General features: G+C 43.7%; 1 protein-coding gene across 5 annotated transcripts in view; it reads left to right on the top strand.

Moving 5' to 3' along the window:
- The window catches only part of CACNA2D2 (calcium voltage-gated channel auxiliary subunit alpha2delta 2), a 537,538-nt gene that overhangs the window by 411,721 nt on the left and 103,077 nt on the right, over positions 1 to 22,740 (top strand). For all 5 annotated transcript variants that reach the window (XR_013391944.1, XM_077924744.1, XM_077924743.1 and 2 more), the window contains exons 9-11: positions 11,721 to 11,771; positions 12,035 to 12,134; positions 22,432 to 22,590. Coding sequence is in view for 4 of the 5 variants with exons in the window: in XM_077924744.1 (XP_077780870.1) it covers positions 11,721 to 11,771; positions 12,035 to 12,134; positions 22,432 to 22,590 (310 nt within the window). In the remaining variant the exon portion in view is untranslated. The remainder of the gene's footprint in view (positions 1 to 11,720; positions 11,772 to 12,034; positions 12,135 to 22,431; positions 22,591 to 22,740) is intronic.

The raw sequence follows: 22,740 nt of genomic DNA, 5'->3' as shown, positions 1-22,740 counted from the left end.
TTGTGGCAGGCTATTTTACTGGTGGGGTTGTTGTTATTATAATAATTTTCTCTTGCTATGCTTTTAAATGTTTTGGTGTTTTGATTCAGTGCTGTTTTAGAGATGGTAACTTGTTTGTTTGTTTGTTTGTTTGTTTGTTTGTTTGTTTGTTTGTTTAACAAATATAACTGATCAGTGTGGGTTTTTAAAAACTGTATCTGCTTTTCATTCATTCTGCGAGCCTCCATAAGTCCTGCACTGGGATGGAAATAAATAAATGAGTACCCCAAGTTCTTGGACCTGTAGAACATCTGTCCCAGCACTGCAGGCCTTGACTAGCCATAAATATCTGTGGTCTTGAGCATGAATCTCTCATAACCACTCTCCATAAGCAAATGTGGGCTAGGCCCTATTACAAGGATGGGAAACCCATGGCCTCCCTAGATGTTGCTAGACACCAACTCACATCCACCCCAGCCAGCCAGCAAAGCCAGTGAGGATGTGAGTTGTAGTCCAACAACAGCTGGAGGGCCACAGGTTCTCCATCTGTGCCATATGGAGTAGGCTGTTACCTTCCACCTGTAGTTATATAATTTGTTGGAAGCCACCCAGAATGGCTGGGGCAGCCCAGTCAGATGGGAGGCATATAAATTAGTAGTTGTAGTAGTATCTTGTGCATGTGAACACGTAATTTGTCTGCATTTGTGTTTATATTTGCTTAGAAGACAAATGACCCTAGAAGATCTATAGGCAGCCACATGAATGGGGCACTTGGCATATGCCACACATTGCAAAGCACCAGACTAGATGCTTCCTCTTTTCTAAAAAGTGAAAACCGCTTTTAAAAAAACATTCCTTCTTTTAAGAGCACACTAAAGAAATTGCCTTTTCTGAGAAACTGCTGCCTAGGAGCCATAAATAAATATCTCCCCGGTTTACCTTTCACTGTGGTCTGTTTCATTTTATGTGCCGTTCTAACAGAAAGACATCTAATGCAGTTATTTGTGGAGCGGCAGCTTCCTGCAGATTTTGTTAAAGAACCTTGACAAAGATGGCATATTGCAGCCTCTGTTCTGAAGGCCTCCACTCTGGCACGGTGCAACACAGATATTTTAAGCCAAGGCTAGCTTTATCAACACCATCCTTGGAGGTGCCGCAAAACAGGTTCTAGGAGACAGCAGATCATTTTCTCTGCCACGTCCTGTTGCTCAGCTTCTCTAGGGGAGGGGGTGTACATAGTTATTGGTTGAAGGAAAAAATAAGTACGGGGCTGAGGTGATTATTTGACTTTGAGACCAAGTAGAATATGGCTTGGTTCAGATTTATTGTGCAGCTGCAGGCTACTCTCATGGGATCTCTGGCAACCTCATCCTGTGTGGAAAATCAAGGAAGGACTCTTAGGACCTCTTTTCTACTGAGCATGTGAATGGGATGTGTGAATCATATTGTTGCATCAATGATGTGTGAATGGACCAAGAGTGTGTGAACAGTGGGGAGGGGGGAGTTGTGTAAATAGAGTTGTCTTGAGCGGAGAGCGCATGTGAAATGATACATAAGCTTACAAATAATAGGCACCAGCAAAAACAGAAAACAATTATTCAATTGTTTGTTTTCACTGTATAGTCACTTGTCTTACAATCTCAGACATCAGCTGACCAAACGGGCAATTTTACTTTAAGCCATGCTGTGTCACCTCCTTGACAAATAGCGCTGAGTGCTTGCAGTGATTGGACTTCCTTTGTCAGAAAATTAATGACTCTGCCACTCTGGTTAATTGTTGACGAGTGTTCCACATTAATTATTAACTTTCCTCAAGTTATTAGGGATAGAGCAGAGAGAAGACTGACAGGCCTTTCATTCCATTATGATACTAAGGCCTTCATTGAATCTCGGTGGAGGGGGATTAGCTGGGCCATAAGAGCAAAAGGGACAGTGACAAACCAGCAGCAGACAGCTGCCGCCCTGCCCTAACCTCATTCTCTGCTCCTGTTTCAAGTGGTCTTAGTTATCATTAATAATCAGGTTTCTCTCCCTGCCTGCTGTCCTAACCTTCTTACCTTATATTCCAGCATTGCATGGGGTTGGACTAGATGATCCTCACGGACCCTTCCAACTCTAAAATTCTATGATTCTGTCATGTACCACCAACCCCAGAGGCTGGGCTCACTCTCGTTCTCTGCAATCTCTGGCCAACCGTCAACACTCTCTACACATTCTGGTGCTAGCCTACTGTGTGACTTATTTGCAGTCTTAAGTGTTTTAAGCAGAAATATTTCTAGTGCATTGTATGTTTTCCCACCAGTGACGCTGGGAGAACAGCAAGGAGAAGTCACACAACATCAGAATTATGGATTTGATAGAGTGCAAAATGATCTGGATCTGTGTCTAATTGAAATGGGATTGGCTCAGTCACATGAAACTGAATTAAGGTCTGATCTAATGTGGACAACCTTAATTCCTTTGCGCTGTTTTATGGAGGTTCTCTGTGGTAAATAAGACAGAAATAACTTCCTCTTCCCCTGAAGCATAATATACACACAGGGGAACATAATCCAGTTTTTCTGTTCCTGTTTAAACTACATTTATTTTTCATCTGGTTTTATCTTCCCCAGATACAACAGAAGAGCCAATTCTGCTAACTCCAGAATCAGCCTAATGTTACAGGGCAGGGCAGAGTTAAATTACAGCAGTACCAGAAACAGAGTTGGTCTCTCCAAGCCAGACTTGCTGTGCTGATATCTTAACTTCCGTCTCTAATCTGGGCAGGAGGACATTTGGTGTCAGTGCTGTGTCTGTCCATTATAATAACTTAGGAACATCCTTTTATACAAAATTATAAACATAGCTTTGAACTCCTGGTTTCAGCTGTTGCCATCGTTCTTTTTCTTGCTTAAATTCAACAGGCAGGACAAATTATTTCTCCAGATCAAACATTTCCTAGAGCATTCGCATGATGAAGGAGTTGCTTGCTGCCACCCCCACCCCCCTTCATCTTCGTTAAGCAGTATGAGCCAGGCCTCCACACAAACTGCCTGATCATGCAGAAGCCCTGCTAATGGAATTTCTCTCCCTCAGAAAAATGAAGGAAAGAAATCATGCAAAGGTTGTGCAGAGGTTTCCATGCAATCACGCAGTTGCATGAAGGCCATACATTGTCTCAGGGGTGCTATTCTTCTACCATGAAAGCAGCCCAGGTTACATACGTCCTTTGGGGCTACGTCAAAAACCTCGGGCAGCGTTTGCTTCTATGATTCCAGATGAATTCCCACATGGTCTGTGGCACTGCAGTCTGGTCCCAGAAGGGGACAAACACAGGGAAGGCATGGTGGGGAGGTCTGTTTCATATACCACTGTGCATGAAGAGAGTGCAATGTGTTTCTTTGCCGCACATGAAGCATAAAGCCCCGCATCACACCGAAAGAAAATATAATCACTCCCAATTAGATAACATTAGTAATTGGGATTAGCAATCAAAGGCTGTCCATTTGCAAGCAATTCCCAGTAATGCTGAGTAATTGACAGTAATTAAGCACTAATTAATTCATGCTGGGACTGATCCTGTTTGAGCCAGCCAGTGCCACCAAATCTCCCTCTAGCTTCTTTGAAGGAGGGATCAGGCTCTGTGTAGACATCGGAGGAAACATCAGCCAGTTATGTCTCAAGCTTTACTTATAATTGAACAGCGTAATGAATTTTTAACACAGCTAAGTGGGGTTTTCCTTACCCTAACCCTCCTCTAATGCACTCATATTAGATAAGAAGTAAATGAGGTAATTTTAATCTGTGTTAAGTATTTTAACTTTTGTATGTTTTAAAGGAGGGTTATAAATTTTTCTTGATTTTACTGTCTTTTTGTAAACCGCTTTGAGGTTTTCTACAGTCAAGCAGTATAGAAATGTTATGAAATTAATAATAATAATAATAATAATAATAATAATAATAATAATAATAATAAATGAACTATTGATGGTCAGTGCTCAGGCAACTGTAGTTCCTAGGAAATAAATAACACATAGTAATAGACAGCAGTAAGCACTGCAAGGGTGGGTACCACCTGTCCCTCAAAACTACTCTTCTCCCTTGCTTCTAGCATTTCTGAATATTCATTTTTGAATATTCATGACACTGACACTTCCAAATATTAGGAGGAAGTCCATTTGTCCTCCTCCTCCCTCTTTGCAAAGATGAAGACATGTGGAAATGTGGCCCTGTGTGTGTCACCAATGCTCAGCATGCGGTCACAAAGATGCACATCTTCATAAGGTGGTACCACTCTAAAGGAAGTCTCTTCAGCTCAGGTGTGGCAACTCACCCACCTGCCCTGTTGGCAGTATGGGATTAGCCAGTCACTCCATTAGAAACTGAGCAGATTTGGGAGGGGGCTTCTAAGAATTGGCTATAAGATAGCCTTGTTTTCACATAGTCCATATTATATGAATGGTGTAAATAAACTTTATTTGAGTTAATTGACTTTACCAGTGGTCATAACTGTCAGGTGTTGAAAGTAACTAAGTTGGTAAGTTAGGCTACTGTCAGGCTTCAGGAAATTGGCTTCCTCCCCCATGGCAGTAAACAAAGGATCAAACGAAAGTAACATCTTACCAGTTAGAATCTTTAATAATCACAGTGAGAGAACAAAGAACACATCTCCTGGAATGGCGGTGCTCTCAATTAAGGGTCACTCCCCCCCTCCGTCCCTATTAATCTACGTCACTCCTACATTTTGTAATCTGAAACCTCTGCGCTTTCTATTCTGATACTTTCTGAGCTCTCCATGACTTTGGAAAAGGGGGGTGAATACTATCCAGAGACAGTGAATCTGTTAACTCTCTCTCTTCTAGTGTTTCTTTTGCTAGCTGTTCCCTTTCCAGTATTTCTCAGCTTCTGCTTTCTGAACTATGCCCTTCTGCAAACCACTGTTCCAAATCTATACTGTCCTCCTGCTCCTGGGAAGATTCAGGATCAGGATCAAGAGGAGGGGGTGACTCCCACTATTCTTTCTCAGTGCAGCCCTCCTCAGCATGGTCCCTGACAGCTAGCCTGGTGAACACCCTGAGATGTCCAGTGGATTCAGGGTAATGTTCCAACCTACATCTCATTGCTGCCAAGTTGAAGAGAATGGGCTCAGCCACACCTTCCATGCCTAAAAAGCACAGCTCCAAGCGGTTTTTCGCTTGACGTGCACTTTCTAGGTATGGGTCGGGGTGGTTTTCCCTTTGACCCACTCCTTTCCTGGGGAAAACCCACTCTTTAGTGCTAAATTGGAGCAGACGTCAATCTGGATAAAACCTAAATTGCCATTTGCTCCAACTGACAGCTAAAGAGAGAATATTTAAGTATTGCTAGTATCTAGTGGTATCTATAGGGACGCAGGTGGCGCTGTGGGTAAAAGCCTCAGCCCCTAGGGCTTGCCAATCGAAAGGTCGGCGGTTCGAATCCCTGCGGCGGGGTGCGCTCCCGTCGTTCGGTCCCAGCGCCTGCCAACCTAGCAGTTCGAAAGCACCCCCGGGTGCAAGTAGATAAATAGGGACCGCTTACAAGCGGGAAGGTAAACGGCGTTTCCGTGTGCGGCTCTGGCTCGCCAGAGCAGCGATGTCACGCTGGCCACGTGACCCGGAAGTGTCTTCGGACAGCGCTGGCCCCCGGCCTCTTGAGTAAGATGGGCGCACAACCCTAGAGTCTGGCAAGACTGGCCCGTACGGGCAAGGGTACCTTTACCTTTACCTTTACCTTTAGTATCTAGTGGTACCAACCAAACTATATTTTTTCCCATATGGCAAATAGTAGATTCAGGAATGATTTAGATCAGAAAACTGACACTTGGTCCCCCAGTGCAGCTTCCCTGATCAACTCAGGCTCCTGCCAGTTGCTTTAGACTAAGGAAGAAACACTGGAGATCTTACAGATTGCTCAATCCCTTGTCTAGTCTGACACTCAGTGTAGCTTTGAGTATGTTCCACATATTTTAGGAGGAATTCAACTAGTGAGTCTTATCCCCCTCCCCCAAACTGGCTAAACATCAAGTCAGTAGAACCCCTGAAAAAGTACTGGGGGCAAGGAGAGTGGGGACCATTCCATCTAGAACACTGAAATGCTTGTCCTGATGGAATGATCGCCTTAGCGTGATGTCAAAATCCTCCCCTGGACTTTCTGTGCACACATTGCTTTGTGCATGTTGTGTGCCATTTCTGGCTGGGTTTTTTCCTCCGTCTCCATGCATTTCTGCACTCTGATGGAGAGTGCTCTAAAGGAAGGTAACTCAGCTTGGCAGGCAAGCAGTACTACTGTATGCTTCTCGGTCCATGAGCAACTTTCCAGAGGGTGTCTTCTGTCACGTAAAAACGAGGAAGCTGTAAAAAGAGGGATGAGCTGAGTGTAAGAGCGAAGCAGAGAGTGTGAAAAAGAATACACATTCTTGGACTGTCAGTTACTTTTGAGCATCAAAAGGAAAAATGTGTCCCCTAGAGCCACCGTTCCTGATTGTCACCCCACTCCACTGAATTTGCACACATTCACCCCTTATTACCCTGAGGAAGTGGTTAATCTGGGGAGCATGTTACAGGATTCAGCTGAAAGAAAATCTACCAGACAGGCTACAACGTGTGTGGAAACTGGAGCAGCCTTTTAAATGGAGCTCAGTAGAATGATGGTCCCATGTTGTTCTTCGGAGCAGAAATCAGGCCACATTGTTAGCGTGTGGAAAAGATATATACTAATAACTTGGCTAACAGGTGGCCATGCTGCTGTATTCTCCTCATCCTGCTTCCTATTAATCTTCCCAATCCCATCCACCTTTATTGGTTCCTTAGGGCCTGCTCATGGTGTTCCATTATTATACTAACTCTTCTTACTATCACCCAGTCACGGCTCTAGTTTTGAGGTGGCCCTCAGCAAAGCGCCTTCAGGTGGGTGCCCAGTCTGGGAGACATCCATTTTGGAAAAACTTGAGTGTGAGGTTATGCTGGAAAAACACAGTAAAATTGAATAGTGAGGGAGTGAGAATCAAGAACTATTTTCTGAGTAAGCTGGTTCCCCTATAGTTAATTTCCCTATAGTTAATTCCCCTATCGTTAAAAATAATAGTTAATTTTTATATTGTTCACGACATTTCACAACAGAACTGTTCACAATACATTGTCCTCACTACAGAAATACACACACACACACACACCATAAAACCCCAGGTAAGTTCCTATATATAGATAAAGCCCAGAACATGTGTGTGCGTGTGTGCACAGGGCTCCCATTCACACAACAGCTTTTTCCACATAGTTTGCCATCATAGATAGCTTAGGCAAGGGGTTCTCAACCTTTTTATGGCCCAGTGGACATGGATAGAAATCTAAGAAACTAGATTGGGGACCACCAATTTCACAGTAGAAAAACTGTTGATGCTCAGAACCACCCCAAAAAAACAGGGCAAACACCTACAAACACACACACCAAAGAAACCCAACTAAAACACAGCAGGCAACACTTTGTCACCAACGTCGAAAGACCATGTTGAGTGCCAAAGGGTTAATGCCATGGTACCCTCTGGGGACCCCAGGGTTAGATTGAGAAACTAATTACTGGTGCAAAGTGGGTCAGTGAGACTCTTGGTAGAATGAGGGGTTGAACTCGGGTCTCTCATGTTTGTATGTGTATTCATTTCCATATCTTCACATGACATAACAAAATGGAAAAAAGGTCAAAACAAACAAGGAAAAACCATAACATATAGCCAGATTTAATGTACACTGTTTTAAAAATGGATGTCATTTTAAAAGATTTTATTTGCTGTTTACAAAGGAAGGTGCTCTTTTCTTCTACCAGTTGCTAAAAATATCCTAATCAGTTTTGGCCTTTGAAAGCATCAGGGGTTGGGGGAATAAAATCATAACATATACGCCTGTGTCAGCACAATCACCGCTACTAAAAAGGGATTGTGATTATGGAAGAGTTTTGCATTTAGAACTCGTTAAGCTGACACAGTGTTGAGTGGCAGTCAGGTCACTATCAGTGTCTTTGGAGAGCTGCGCCAAAAATACCCTCTCACTTTCATAGGCCCAGGTGCAGGTCACTAAAGGAGGGGCAGGGAAAGCATTTTCTGTATTTTTCAGAGGGGGCAGGAGGAAACAATGAAATTTTCAGAAAGGTGAAGTACTTCACTTGAAAAGCGACAACAGAGGTTTCCCCTCCTTCCTTCCTTCCTTCCTTCCTTTTTTTTCCTTTTGCTTTTCTTTTTTGCTGTAGCAGAGTTTGCAGCACTGTTTCCCACAATACTTACTCAGAATGGAAGTATGACCGAATGCCATTTTGGTACATTGTTTTGGGGGAGCAGATGCTTCCCCTTCAACACCACTCCAGGAATGACACCACATTGCAACACAGGGGTTTATTTATGTAATTAGCTCTTCATTCATTGCCATAAAAAGGTTACAATTTAAAACAAATATGTCATGCAGTACTCAAGGACAGATAGTTTTGACCAGCCAGCTAAAATAAACATGAAGACCAGACCCTCAACGTGATCCCGTTTTCCAGGGACTGTCCCTGATTTGATATTTTTCTGCCTCCAAAAAGTACTTTCCCACCCCACCAATACCAATTCACCTCTCACGACTCCCCTCAAAGGTCCACGGAGAAAAGCTTTTGAGGAATACTTTGGCTCAATCTCCACTTTCCCTTATTCTCCTTTGCTTTATCTGGTTCGTATATGTTCTTTATTTGTGTGTCTGTAATTATTAAAACATTGGTTATAACAATATCCACTTACATTAACCATATTGAATGCTCTGCCCTCATAGCTCATGCCTCGCCCTCCTCTAGAAGTTTGTGGTCAGAATACATTGCTTTTCCGTCTCTCTCTCTCTGCTCAAATTCTGGGGATAAAGCTTGGGGACCATTAATGAAATCCCCAAGGCCCACCTCTGATTCAGCCAAATCTTCTGCCTCATGTGCCTGTGGCTATATATGCTAGTAGGCTGAAATGTACAGAACTGCTTCTGAAGCCCTCCTTGCTTCAGAACCAGTTGAATGGGCCTTGAATGGGCTTCTCTTCAGCCAGAAGAACGACCATAGAACAACACTCTTCTTCTAACTGGTACCTTGTATTTATAATGTAAGAAGACCCCTGCTGGATCCAGCCTGTTCTCACGGTGGTCAACCAGCTGTCTATGGGAAACCCTCAAACAGAACGTGGACACAAGAACACTCTCCCCTCCTGTGGTTTCCAGCAGCTGGTATTCAGAACCATGCTGCCTCTGACAGTAAATGCAGACCATAGAAGCCTTTGATAACCTCATTCTCCTCTTTGCCTATTCCTATTTTAAAGGCATCCATGTTGGTGGCTATTATGGTGCATTGTGGAGTGAATTCCATAGTTTAATTATGCACTTCATGGAGGGGTACTTCGTGCTAGAACATGCCTGCATACTTTGTTCCCCACCAAGCTGAACACAGCTGACCAGCTATGTCAATGCACCAGAGACTCTGTAAACCTTCTGCTTTTGATGCTTGATTGTAGGTACAAAGGGGGGGGGGGCTGCCATGCACCCAGCAGGCCACATAATATATTGTTCATGGGCTGCATTTAGCTTGGCAGGTCACAAGTTGTGCAAGCCTGATTAGAATCAGTGCAGCATACTTCATTCTGATTTCAATTGTCAGGATGAAGTTCTGGAAATACTAGGATGATGTACCCAGTATCCATTTCTGCATAATTTGCTCACATGCTGTATGCTGGTCTTAATAGGTGTGCCGTGTTAAAGATTGCCCTTGTTGAAGCAAAATGCTTCTCCTCCCTTTCCCTTCATTTCTGCGAATTTCCTGAATGCTTTCTGCAGACTGCCAGGGCATTGAATGCAGGAGGTTACCATGGGAGTGGCTTATTGCATAAAAGGAGTGGGGAGAGGCATGGACATGGGGGCAAAGGTGGAAACAGGGCTGCAGAATGGAGCTGCAGAATACAAGAAAGATATGGTTTCAGGTAAGGGGTTGGGAAGGTGAAAAGCAAGCTTAGTAGTTGTATCAGGTAGTTAGGGGAGGTTTGAAGGAGTTAATGTGGGGGGAATTGCAAAGGGGTTGGTAGGCAGAGCAAGCAGGCATGCAGTCCCTAGTAAACCTATATTTCCTTTCTCTCTACAGTGGTACCTCGGGTTAAGTACTTAATTCGTTCTGGAGGTCTGTTCTTAACCTGAAACTGTTCTTAACCTGAAGCACCACTTTAGCTAATGGGGCCTCCTGCTGCTACCGCACCGCCGGAGCATGATTTCTGTTCTCATCCTGAAGCAAAGTACTTAACCTGAGGTACTATTTCTGGGTTAGCGGAGTCTGTAACCTGAAGCGTATGTAACCTGAAGCGTATGTAACCCGAGGTACCACTGTACTAACATTAGATGTACTTCAATAGTGTAGTTTAATAATCTCACAGCCTGTAGTTTAATAATCTCACAGACGCTTTATTGTACATTATGTATAACTTTGATTTCACAGTAATATTTTATAGATGTAGAGAACATGTCAATCTCTGACCACAAAAACCCCCAGCAAGTACATTTATTGAATTAACTTCACAGGTATTATAGAAAATGTGTGTTTCGGAGTTATAGCTGATAGATTGTTATTAAAAGAAATACATGGATTTATCTGCCAAATGTTAACATAGCAATTAAATGATCAAATCATTTTTACATTATGTGTGGGGGGTTTTTCAAATGCCACAGGCTTTACCTGTGACTGAACTATACTCATGGTTACATAATAAGAAAAATATTCATTTATTAAGTACAGTATTTAAATGTTTACAAAATTGCTTAATAGCTAACACAGCAACAACATTGGGTGGATTTCTGCTTTATATCACTCTGTTCGTCCAAAGAACAAAAGTAGTCTCAGTTTAACCTTCATGTCCAGATTTATTCCATAAAAGAAAACTAGATTTTGTAAGACTTTTCATCTCAAGACCAAGAAAAGCAGTAGTGGCTGGTGGGATGGAGCCAACCTTTCAGTTCCAGAACTGCTGAAGCCTACCTGGATGGGCCTGGGGCAGGGCAGGTTATAAGAAGAGCCTTCTGGATGAGGCCAGTGGCCCATCTGGTCCAGCATCCTTTTTTCACAGTGGCCAACTGACAAACAGGACCTGAACACAAGAGCGTTCTCTCTCTCTCTCTCTTTCTCTCTCTCTCTCTCTCTCTCTCTCCCTCCCCCTCCCCCCACCCAGCACCTGGTATCTAGAAGCAGTACTGCCTCTGGCCATGGAGACAGCGCATAGCTGTCACTGCTTCCACCAATCCACAGGGAGCTCACCTGTTAAGATTAGGCAATTTATGGTTTGGGTGGCATCCTGCAAGGTGGCTAATCTAAAACAGAAGAAGAATTTCTGATATCCTTGTGGTACACCAGACAGTGAAGATGGTCGGGGGAAGGCTAAGCCTAAACCAAGCAGGGCCAGGGCCTGAAGCCGGTTTGGTGCTGTTTCTTTTCCTAGGAAGGTCTAGGCTAAGGCCACTTGTTCCTTTCGCAGAGTTGTCCCAAGTCATGTTGGTGCGTGAGGCAGAAATCCTAGTGGTAAATATTGAATAATAAACGAAAGAACACTGGTAGCTAACTTACCTTTAACCATATGCCCAAACTGGACCCCTGGGTGTGCTGCCTCAGCCTGCCACATGACATGCCTGCCATTTTTGTGGGGCTCTGTGGGATCATCAAGGCTGTTGGATGCCCGGTTCTCACTTTATCTGTGTCTTTCCTTAATGCAGGTACATTCAAGGCGCCTCATCCCCAAAGGACATGGTGATCATCGTGGATGTGTGAGTGTCTTTCCTCAAAATCAGCCACTTTCAGTGGCATTTGTACCTGCTCAGTCCAAAGGCCACGATTTATCCTATAATTCTATGTCTTACTGTAAAGTCTGCTACACTTCAAAGACATGTGGGGGTTGTCGTGGGGCCCAGCTCAGAAACCAGGGAAGGGTTCTTCAAAATGGGAGGGCAGTGGATTTTAATTGTTTTGAAATGTTTCCCCCTGTTGTCATAAAGTGGCGGCATGAGCTGTTTCTTCCTTTTATTGACAGGAGTGGCAGCGTTAGTGGCCTGACACTGAAACTGATGAAGACGTCAGTCCATGACATGCTCAACACTCTCTCAGATGACGACTATGTCAATGTGGCTTCAGTGAGTGTCTTATTTGTGGTTGGCAGAACAAGAGGCAGGTGGTGGAGGTAGAATGAAAGATGTAGGAAATGAAAGTGGTGAAGGCTTATGTGGCTTCATGGCACCTAATATCCCCCCTGGATATCAGTGGTGATGCGCACACACATCCCTCTAGCATATATACCTCTATGCTCCCAGTTGTTTCAGTTCCAGTCAGTGGTCTTTAGGATAAGGATGAAAAATTAGGAAGAAACGATTACTATTTTTGAAAGGAAAATGCATGTAAAGTAAGAGCCTTTGCAGATCTGCATCCTGTGATCCAAGACTGGTTTTCATGATGTAGAATCTATTACATTTAGGAACAAAATTCCAGTCTGTACCCTCACTTGAGGATAGCTTAGACCTGTAAAAATCAGATTCAGCACCTAATTCAGTCCTTGGGGACTTTGTTGTGTGCACACTCTATTAGTTATGTCTCGTAGTATATATTGTTGTTTAGGAAAGAGATAAATCGAGTGGCACTAATTATATTGTAGCCTTTCTTTCTTGCTAACCAGCACACCATAATTGTTATGCAGATAGATCTGCGGTATAGACAACTAACCTCAGTGCTCCTCTGTGCTATGAGACAGTGGATTGCTGAGCTACTAAATAACTGTAACGGAGATGAGAGCTGTGTGTACAAGTCTATAAGGTATCGTTACATGGTAATTTCTATGTACCATAGTTTAAGTGCCCTCTAATTGCAGTCTTATTTCCTCACTGCAAAAGAACCGAGTGTGGCAGTAAAGATGCATGGGTCCGTTGTCGTTGTGAAGGTGCTACATGATAATCAGTGAGTAAGTTGCTTTGCCATTGCTACAGGACACCATTATGCCAAATAATTGGCATGGGGGTGTCAGGACACATGTAACTAAGTGAGAGAGGCTGGCGTAGGTATCAACTCACTCTCTCTTTCTCTTCTTCTTACTTAGAAAGAGACAGAAGGGTCTACTTCTGCCACATCCTTGGCATGTTGTCCATGTGTCATCTTCCATCTCCTTTAGTGATCAGGACTAGGTTCAAAGTTGTCCAACACTTATTGATATCCTTATGGCCACAAGGCAATATGCAAATCTGTCCTGAGGGCTGGAGGGTATTGTCCAGTGACATTCTAATTTGATTGCCAAATCTATTGAAAGATTGACTATGGCTGCCTGGCCTGCAGACTTGCACTTTAGTATTGCCTTAGGGAACTATCAGGTAGACATTCTGTCCCAGATCTTTAGCCCAGTGATTCATAGAACTCAACTACATTGCCATGTAAGGAAGACAGCTTTTGAGTTATTTTGGACTGAGGAATGTTTGCTACCACATCCTGTCAAGATAGTTGGTCCAATTAAATGTATAATCAGAACCGTTTTGTTATTTTTTTCTTGCTTCCCTGATCTGATAGAAACCAGGGCATAATATGAACCTAATCCAAGCATTCTTAAACATTTGATAGAACTAAAGCAAAAGTTCTACATAGAAATAATCTAATGCACAGAGTAATTATTATTATTATTATTATTATTATTATTATTATTATTATTATTATCATCATCATCATCATCATCATCGTCATCGTCATCATCCTATAAGTGGCTGAGAATCTACTGCTTTTCCTAGACAGAGTGTTTCATTAATTAATTTTCCTTTGTATTAATAATGAGCACCGTTTTGAATAATCTGAATATGCATGGTACTTGCTCAAGACTTTTTAAAGCCAGTTTCATCATAGGCAAGTGTGATGGTGCTGGGCAAGGGGCAGGTAAGAGTGGAATGACAGCCACTCAGGAGTGAAGAAAGTGTATCACCAGTAAGTGAACTGCATAATGAGCAAAGCTGTTCTCCAGGGTTTATATGGAGTTTTCAATCCATGTTCTTGCATTTACCAGCCTCCAGGAGTTAAACAACAGGTTCTCTAGGAAATGAGTTCTGAAAGCATCTCAAAACAAAATGCCACATCAGCCCTGTGAAAACAAGTGTGCTCTTTGTTCTGCTGTATTTATTGCTTTGTATAATGGGAAAGAAGAGGGAAACGCCCGTCAGAGGCGTTGGCCTCTGCCTCATGCAGCTCCTGCAGCCCAATTTACCATTTCTGTCACCTTTCCTTTTCCTGCACTCCCGACTGCTCTCTGCCTTTGATCGATTGCAAATGACAAAACACACCTGCAAGAAATAAATTACATCCTTCCACTGCCATTTCCCCCATGCCAGCTTTGATGGACTATTCTGTTTGCATGAGGTGTTTATTGTGGGGGGCAGGTTGATGGTGAGGGGAAGGAAAGCTTTGGCAAAGAGGCACACAGCCACAGAAGACCACTTAGCTTTGGAGACCATGTTTCTCAGTGGGCCTGAGCTGTAGCAAGCTTAGACTAAACACAGGTAAGATTCTTTGGGGGTTTTAAGCATGCAAGATGATGCATGAAATAGGCATCATTAGCAGAGCTGGGCTCCTTTCAGAGTGATATATTTTTAGGTACAAGTAATGATATTGCAATATAGTCCTTCAGTATATTAGTATATTTAAGCAATCCAGAGTAGTCAGTGAACATGTGGGTTGTTGTGGGGGTTTTTGCTGTACAGCTAATAAAGCATATTCTGTTCAGTGTCTTAAGGAATAGCAACAAAATTCACACTTCCTTCCATGGACTTAAATGCCTCAAGAAATCCACACAGGTTTCTATTCTCTCACCTTTGCCTTGCTAAGGCCCTTGATGGATACACTTGCCCATGATATATACCAGGTTCAATGATACAAGGAGAATCACTGTTGTGCATAGTGGATAGAGAATTTGTCTAGGCCAGCTGGGCTAAGCCATGAAGTAGAACCCTGAAGGATCAGACCAAAGGCTTATCAAGTCCAGAAGCCTGTTACCACAGTGGCCAACCAAATGCCTATGGCAAGCCTGCGAGCAGGACATAAACACAAAACCACTCTCTCCCTTTGTGATTCCCAAGGAATCTTCTGGTGATTACAGCCCCTTATCTGGCAGCCTCACTCTACCCAACCATATTTCCATCCCTCACCTAAGATTGAGGCCATATGGGTGAGGCGTTTACACACCCATAAGGCAGTCTGTTTCCATTATCCTTCCCAGGCCAGGAAAATGGAGGCAAAGTTCAGTCTTCCCTATCTGCTCTGCCGAAGTGGCATAGAGAGGTAATACTATAATCAGCTGTCAAATTGCATCACATCAACTGCTCAAATGCTTCCAGAATAAAACCTCAAACCTCAGGGGGACAGATAGAAGGAGCACAAGGCCTGCTGCACGCATGAGTGAAAAGTCTTGAGGCAGGCTGGGCAGAAGGGTCAGGGACATTAAGCACAGAGAGGCTTGAGCATTATTCATAATGTGTCTTGGGGAGGATAGAAACATAGGAAACTGCCTTGTGTCCAGGTTAAGGCCATTGGTCCACCCAGCTCAGTATTGTCTACATTGACTGTCAATGGCTCTCTAGGGCTTCAGATGGGAGTCTTTCCCAGCTCTACCAGAAGATGCCAGGAACTGAACCTGTGACTTTTTGCATTCAAAGCACGTGCTCTGCCTCTGAAGTTTGCAATTTCTGAAAGTGTACACCTGATCTAGAAAAGAGGCATACCCCATCTTTCTGCCAAAAGTCTTCTAGACAGCTTGCATGGAAAACTAAAACAATTTGAGAACAAAATACAAACCAAGGCAAGCCTAGAATCAACAATAGAAATGGCATCAGCATTAATAATGGGTAAACATACCACAAACTGCCAAAGAGTGTGCAGACGCTTATCTCTTATGTGGTTAAGCACCACAGTGCTGAAACTGGATAGAAGCTTCTGTCCTATCTTAGCGCTGTGAAATTTCACAGCGCTAAGATAGGATTGGAGCTAAGCGATTGCATATCTTTGATCTTGGGCATTAGTGCTTACTCAGGAGATAACCAGATCCCTGTGGCATTATAGAACATCAGGTGACTGACAGGTGGTTGTGGTTTGCTCAAAATGGCCTCAGGACAAATTCAGGGACCTGGTGGGCCTAATTAGACCCATTGGCCACAGACGTTCCCTACTACTGTTTTAAGAGTTTTAAAGCTGCCAGCTTTCCCAGCAGCTCCATTGATTGCATCACAAGCTGAGCTCTGACTGTCATCATACTTCCTTCCCAGGTGCCCCCCCCATCAAATGCACCATGGGGAAGGAAGCATTTTGGCAGCCAGAATGCCACTCTTTTTGTTTCCCCAAAGCCACAGGCAGAGCCAGCAGCTCTAAACCATTAAATCATTCAAATAAAGAACATTTTGAGGATATCATGTTCAGCAGCATGGTTAGTGGCCTGTTCCCCTCTCTGGTATTTTGATTCCCAACCACCCTTTGAAATTGTAGACCCTGATTCAGGATGGGTTAAAATACCTCTGAAACCCATTTTTTGGTGGGGGGGGGAGAGTCCATAGCCCTAGTAATAATAAGAAGAAGAGTTTGGATTTGATATCCCGTTTTATCACTACCCGAAGGAGTCTCAAAGTGGCTAACATTCTCCTTTCCCTTCCTCCCCCACAACAAACACTCTGTGAGGTGAGTGGGGCTGAGAGACTTCAGAGAAGTGTGACTGGCCCAAGGTCACCCAGCAGCTGCATGTGGAGGACCGGAGACGCGAACCCAGTTCACCAGATTACGAGTCTACCACTCTTAACCACTACACCACACTGGCTCTCCTGCTACTTCTATCCTTATCCATAATGCTGTGCTAGTGAGACCCTGTGGGGCTGCTGGGAGCCCTTCTCATCAGGAGACAAGGGCTCCTGAGGTAGCAAGTGGAATGGTTGATGCCTGCGTGTCTCCCTTTCAAATGCTAAAGAAATAGCTGCTGTGTTGTAAAAATGCCTGGAACTCGCTCTCTCTTCCTGCAAGGTGTGAAGCCATCCTAGAATTCAATATAACCCACTACATTCTGCTCAACTAAAATAAAAAAAATATTTTTAGAGTTTTCAGGGACATGTGGAAGTCCTGCAAGGGGAAGAGCCTTTGGGGAAAAAACCAAAAAATATATAATTACAGAAATACAACATGTATTTGCTGTAAAGATCAGACAAATGCCCCCCAAATGGCTTGTGAAGATCTTGCAATCTGGTTATGAATCAGTATTATCATTAATGCATTTGGCCAGTTAGATATCAAGATAGATGCCTGGGGGGAAATATTCTCTTCCTCACTCATAAGACCATTTTGTTAAACTGTTGGCAGCTGTTGTGTCGGGAAAGGTGGGCACATAACTCCTATCTTCCTCACTTCTGCATGCCCGAGAGAGTCCGCTATGAGCCATTGCTGGATTGCTGCCATCATTGTTATTGATTGGTTTATCTTGCACCAGGGACGGGGTGTGCTGGGCTTTAAACAGGCAGGTAAAATTGGCAATATTTAGATAAGGGAAAAAGGAGACAGTAGACAAGGGGAACAGACTGTGACATGGTGAGGGGCTTATCATCAATTCCAGGGCTCCTCCCTTTTAAATTGATTGTTAGGACTGTGTTGAGAACATATTCATTTGTTGGGAAAGTATCATAGAATAATAGAGTGGGAAGGATCCTGAGGAATCCTCAGGAAGGGGCCCTGACTAGAGTCCAACCCCCTGCAAGGCAGGAATCTCCGCTAAAGCATCCATGACAGATGGCCATCCAACCTCTGCTTAAAAACTTCAAATGAAGGAGAGTCCACCACCACCTGAAAGTATCCATTCCACTGTCAGAATCTACTTCCTTGTAACTTGAATCCACTGGAGAAAACAAGCTTGCTCCATCTTCCACCTGACAGCCCTTTAGATATTTGGAGGTGGCTATCATAGTAGGCTCATACTGTACATTTCATACGATATATACGATATACGATATCTTTATTGTCATTGTCCCTTGCGGAACAATGAAATTGAAAACTACATAAAACTACATAAAAACTACATAAAACTACCACAAAACTACATAAAACTACTACAAAACTACATAAAACTACTGCAAAACTACATAAAACATTCAAAAACCCCTAAAAACTCTAAAAAAAACCCATTTTAAAATACACTATACTACAGAGACCCCTTATGCTGCGTTTAGAACCAGAATTGCATTAGCGTAGAAACTGTTTTTCAGGCGGCTAGTCCTGGCCTTTATAACCCTTTATAACAGAAGTCATTTGTTGAAAGTTCTCTGTGCTTAACTTTCAGGAAAAAGCTTTTAGTTGTGTAAGGCCTTGTTTTGTTTCTCTTTTGGGCTAACTAATAAAGGAGTTGGATGGAATTCTGGAAGAAAGAGCAGGAGACCTTTGGGCATGTGCGGATGGCAGAGTTGGAGGAATAGGTGCCAGAGGCAGTGACATATCCAGATGCACGGACAGAGAAATTTGGGTGGGATGGAGAGTCTGTGAAGGGCTTTTAAAACCACAGCCAAAGAGTTGAGAATGAATAGGTAGCCAGCGCAAGAATTGAAAGAGGGCTGTCACAAGAACTGAGAACTGAGAAAGATGAATGACTGTGGCAGCTAAGGTGCAACAACAGAAGGCCGGGGAAAAGAAGGTTGCGGTTAATAGGGTGGGAGGTGATTAGAGCATGAACAGGTGTTTTAGCTGAGGGGATGGAAAGGGAAGGTGTTCTGTGCATTGCAGTACAAGGGAAAGTGATGTAGCTTATCAACAAATTGAATTAACCAGAAATTGTGTTGGACCTTCCTTGCCCACCTTGGCTTTCGAGTAGTAACAGTGTATAGGCTTGAACTGGCCCCATCTGTATTGCCATTCTACTGACTTTTGCAAATTCACCTGTTTACGCAGGCATTTCCTTGATCTCTTGACCTGAGTTTCCCATTTTGATTTCTGTAATGCTTCAATGGGATTGCTTTATTGCATATTTTAAGCACAGATATTTCCATGTTGGTGGTTTATTATTATGTATTTTAATCATGATGTGTTTTTAATTGTTCTGTATCCTAATAGTGTTGGGTGGTTGATTTTTATGTTTTGTAAACCATTTTTAAGCTATCATGACATTAAGCCATGGGTAGGCAACCTAAGGCCCGGGGGCTGGATCCAGCCCAATTGCCTTCTAAATCCAGCCCGTGGATGATCCGGGAATAGCGTGTTTTTGCATCTCTGGGTTATTTGGGGGCATAGGAATTTGTTCATTCCCCAAAATTATTATTTTATTTATTTATTTATTTATTTATTTATTTATTTATACCCCACCCATCTGGCTGGGTTTCCCCAGCCACTCTGGGCAGCTTCCAACAAAATATTAAAATACAATATCTGTCAAACATTAAAAGCTTCCCTAAACAGGGCTGCCTTCAGATGTCTTCTAAAAGTCTGGTAGTTGTTTAATAACTGCCCCCCACAAGGTCTGAGGGACAGTGGACTGACCCCCTGCTGAAAAAGTTTGCTGACCCCTGCATTAAGCGGTTAACTAATTAATCAATAGTACAGGTGGCAGCTACAGCAGCAAGCATTTTTGTCTCCTACAATTGTCTGTGCCTGGTTCTGCTCTAGAAGACAGATGGGCAACCCAGCCCATGGTCGCCTTTAGGTTTGGCCCACCAAGCTCCAAGGAGCCCTGACCACTTTTCCCCACTGAACAGCCGAGCAGCCGTATGCTGCACAGCAGGGGAAAGACTGCTGTTCCTGCAGTGCTACACAGCAAAGAGACACTGGGATGGGCTGCCGTGGGGGAGATTTTAAGCTCATGCAATCAAGAGCTCTATCCCCACAATGCTAATAGCAGCATAGAGGACAGCGTTATTTTACTAAGGGAGTGCATAACCTCCCTGTTCCCCTTCCCCACCCTGCCCTCCTCATGCAGCTTGCGGGTGTGTATGTGCATGTTTAACATTTGCTGGGAATGGAAGGGGGGGGTTAAGGTGTCAGAGAGAGAGCAAGCCAAGTGTGGATGGATGAGTGGGTGCATGCATATGTGACTGTGAGTCCTTGATCAGCCTCCACATACAGCCCTTGGCCCAAAAAGGTTGCCCACTTGTGCTCTAGATAGTGATCCCATAGGCTGAGAATAAACTTTGTGTACTGCCTGCCTCAGATGAGTTTTTCAAGGGCAGAATGTCAAAGAACAGGTCAGGGCAACCCTTGTCTTTGATGCCTCCTCCTATGCTCTGGAGCCAGTATTTGCTTTCTATAATGCTAGAGTTAATGCCCTCTTGGAAACCATCCCCTTTGTCCTGGAAAGGGTTGTGGTTAGTGGTAAGGCAATTTTCGTAAACACAAAGGTATGTCTTCTTTACTGCTGCTTCATGTTATAGGGCAGGCGTCTATATAGCATTGCTGCTAAGCCCTGAGCAGTTGTAGCCTTGGCCCAAATTAAGTCTGCTCACTGAAAAGAGTTCTGCAACTTTATTTCTCTGTGAGCCTAAAGAAAGTCATATCGGGAAGAAAATGAAGAGCTCTTGTCATTCTCTGCGTCACGTGCCTGCTGTCTGGCATGGAACATGCCTGTGCTAGGGCTCTGCTAATTAACGAGTCTAGCCTCGTTACTTTTGCTGGCTCACTGCCTCCTAAATGAATGTTCCATATTTCCAGCAAACTAAGCCATAAGCAAAAATGAATGCCTTCTCGCTTCACCCGCCTGGCCAAACTCTGAGTGGAAAGTCAGCCCTCTACTAACAGGAGCTTAGCACAGGGCATGCTCTTAACTGGGCCTGTGACCTTGTGATAAGCCACCGAAATGTCCTGCAGAAAACACGCCTGGAGGTGTTCAGGTAATCACAGCTTTCTCTCTCAGCAAATTCATTCTGTTCTCAGTTGCGCATTGAGTGGTGGTTGGGGTGTGTGTGTGTGTGTGTGTGTGTGTGTGTGTGTGTGTGTGTGTAAACCACATCATACCATTAATGCCAATGAATTCCTCCACAATCTAAACCTATAGAAAGGGGGGGGGGGGCAATGTGGCCCTCATTATAAGAAGACCCTGTCCTTCAGCAGAGGGGCTGAAAGCATGTTTATGCCCATTGTTTGTTTATTTCCCTCACTTCTCCTCACACCTTTTTATCCAAACTCCTTGATTCGCTTTCTCGCCTTGTGCATTTGGGACAACCAACTGTGAATATTGCATTCACAGAGGGGGCGGGTGCATAGGAGGGCTGCCCAAAGTATCTTCCATATATCCTTTGTTCTTTTGGAACTATAAGAAGGTTTGTGGTCATGCCAAGGCAACTTGTTCAAATTTCTACTTGACCATAACGCTTACTGGATAACTTTGAGTCAGGCACCATCTCTCAGAGTAACAAACTTTACAGGGTTTTTGAGAAGATAAAAGGATGGGGGTCACCCATCTTTGCCACCCTAAATTCTTGGAAGAAGTACAGGATAACTATTAGATAGTTGGAGGCTGTGTACATTTAAAGCACACCCACTCACATCCAAAAATCATGGAAACTGTAGTTTACCCCTCACATAGCTTTGATCCCCTGCACCTTTAACAAACTACAGTTCCCAGGCTTCTTTGGGGGGAGCCATGTGCTTTGAATGTATGGTGTGTATTCAGGCAGAATCTTGGTTCCCTTTGAGTCTCTCGTTGTGGTCATATCTACATTACAAACATAGCCATTTTATATACTCTCTCGTTTGCCTTTCCCCAAAGGGGGAATCCTGTGAACTGCAGCTGACAAGGCAAAGAGAAATTTCTGTTTGATGTGCCCAGCTGTCCTTCCTTCCCACAAAAGAGCTACAACTGCTAAGGTTATCTGCTTTAATTCTGCTTAAATCTGGAGTTTGGATATGTCCAGTGATGCAAAAATATGCAGCAGATCTTGGAGGAGCATAACCATTGGCCAGTCCCCAAAACAGAATGGCAGAAAATCAGCAGCAGTTGAGCTGCAATTTCAAGGCACCTCCTCTCACAGTTTGATGTGCTAAATGCAGCTTATTACCATTCCCAAATGTTTCTTGGGGGGGGGGGGCCTTTGAAGGAAGAGCAGACCTCTGCTTGCCACCGCTCAGACCCAAACCCAAAGTTAGCACATCTGCAATTGCCTTGTCACTAGGAAAAGTCCCAATGAACTGAGCTAGAATGTATGTCAGAAGGTAGCAAGTGTCTACTGACAGTAGCACCTGACTATTGACCTTGCTTGCCTCCCAACTAACTTCCTCAGCTGTCCATATAGGTTGCTGAGATTGCTAACAGAATAAAAGATAGCCTTGCATCTGTATTGCTGAAAACATCCATGGTTCCGTTGTTAACTAAACAAGACACGGCTTTATGGGGAGGGGTGGATGCGGTTCACAACTTTGCATTGCCTCCTTTAATGCACTGCACCTCTCTTACCTCTTGTCTTCCAGTTCAACCAAAATGCACAGCCTGTATCTTGCTTCAAGCATTTAGTCCAGGCAAATATTCGCAACAAGAAGGTCTTTAAAGAAAAGGTGGATTTAATGGAGGCCCAAGGAACCACGGACTACAAGGCCGGCTTTGAATATGCCTTTGAACAGTTGCAAAATGTAAGCATAGGGTGTAAACTCAGAGTGGGGCAGGGGAAGGACTACAAGCAGAGGAAATCTGGAATTCAAAAAAGATGTGTGTGCTGTATGGGGCTGTGGAGGTGAGGACCAAACTAGGCGAGATGTTGAAGGTGCATAAACAGGGTTAAG

This window comes from Podarcis muralis, chromosome 2, assembly GCF_964188315.1.
Source record: "Podarcis muralis chromosome 2, rPodMur119.hap1.1, whole genome shotgun sequence".
Taxonomy (NCBI): Eukaryota; Metazoa; Chordata; class Lepidosauria; order Squamata; family Lacertidae; genus Podarcis; species Podarcis muralis.
Note: the sequence above shows the minus strand (reverse complement) of the source record. Positions and strands in the feature narration are given on the sequence as shown.